General features: G+C 61.3%; 1 protein-coding gene across 1 annotated transcript in view; it reads right to left on the reverse strand.

Moving 5' to 3' along the window:
- The window catches only part of PRDM15 (PR/SET domain 15), a 76,231-nt gene that overhangs the window by 31,356 nt on the left and 43,667 nt on the right, over positions 1-1,208 (reverse strand). Inside the window, exons 8-9 of the mRNA XM_019666000.1 lie at positions 1,082-1,176; positions 658-745 (exon numbers count right to left, since the gene is read on the reverse strand). Of these exons, the coding sequence (XP_019521545.1) occupies positions 658-745; positions 1,082-1,176 (183 nt within the window). The remainder of the gene's footprint in view (positions 1-657; positions 746-1,081; positions 1,177-1,208) is intronic.

A 1,208-nucleotide genomic window follows, 5' to 3' on the forward strand; every position in this document is an offset into this window, starting at 1 on the left:
GTGCAGAGGGGACCGACCAGGGCCTTTCTCCGCTGGATGGGCTGCTAGGCCACCGCCAACTTGCTGGACGTGGGGATTTCTACATACACGTGCTTGCCAGCTGTGAACTTGGCCAGAGGCGGTGACCGGGACACTTGCACAGGCCCAGAGAGGCCCCTCGGCACAGGCTCGTCTGAGCGCGCTGACTTCTGACCATACATGAGTAAACCAAGGCTCCATTTCACATGGAGACCGGCGGGCAGCGGCAGACTCAGAACAACACAGCCTGTGCAAGGAGGCGCCACACCTGTGCTAGACGCTGGCAGCTGCTGCTTCATCCTTCGGAAATCTCCCAACACGGGGGGCAGGCCCTGGCTCCTCCAGGTGCTATCCACCCGCTCTGACTCCTCACGTGGCCCCAGAACAAGTCCGACACAGGCTCACCACACTTCGCGAGCATGCAAGGTGGGGTCTCAAAGGGGGGCCCGCATAGCTTCAGCCGAAGCACAACAGGGAGCGAGAAAAGACGTCCCTTCAGACACGGGACGCTTCCATCTGTGTTCTTAGGCTAATGACTGCTTGGAAGCGAAACGAACGGAGCGAAATGTTAGCAGCGAGGCGACCTGTGCATCTTGACTCCCTTCTGAAGCCCCACGGTCTCCACGCGGGTCTGCTCACCTGTCCTGCAGTTGTGAAACTCCAGCGCACTCTCGATGCGGAAGGTCTTCTCACAGGTGCCACACCGGTATCGGTACTCGCTGTCCACCTGGGCAGAGGGCAGCACGTGAGAGAAGGACACGGGAGCGCGCTCCGCCAGCACGGGCTCCCGGACGCACCGTCCTGGAGGCTTGCACGCGTGTGTGGGTTACGCTTTCTCTGCTTCTCACCTACTCAGTTTAGGCGCGTGGAGCATTTTCACTCTTCCCGCCCAACTGCCCTGGAAAGAACCCCGTCCTCAGCCGCCAGCGCTGCCACCCGGCCAGGCCACCGGGCCGCCAGACTCCCTCCCGGGTCCGGGCTCTGTTTTCTCTTCCCAGCACGAGCGTTCCCTCCACGGCCTGCTTCTCCCCACAGCCAGAGGGGAGCCCGCGGTTCCACCCACCTCGGTCCTGCTGTGCTTGTAAGACACGTGCTGCTTCAGCGACTCCTTGCGACTGAACAGCTTCGTACACTCCTCACACTTGAACAGCTTGTCGCCTAAAGGAACCGACCAATAGAAAGCAGCCTTG

The sequence above is a fragment of the Hipposideros armiger genome, unplaced genomic scaffold, assembly GCF_001890085.2.
Source record: "Hipposideros armiger isolate ML-2016 unplaced genomic scaffold, ASM189008v1 scaffold_458, whole genome shotgun sequence".
Classification (NCBI taxonomy): Eukaryota; Metazoa; Chordata; class Mammalia; order Chiroptera; family Hipposideridae; genus Hipposideros; species Hipposideros armiger.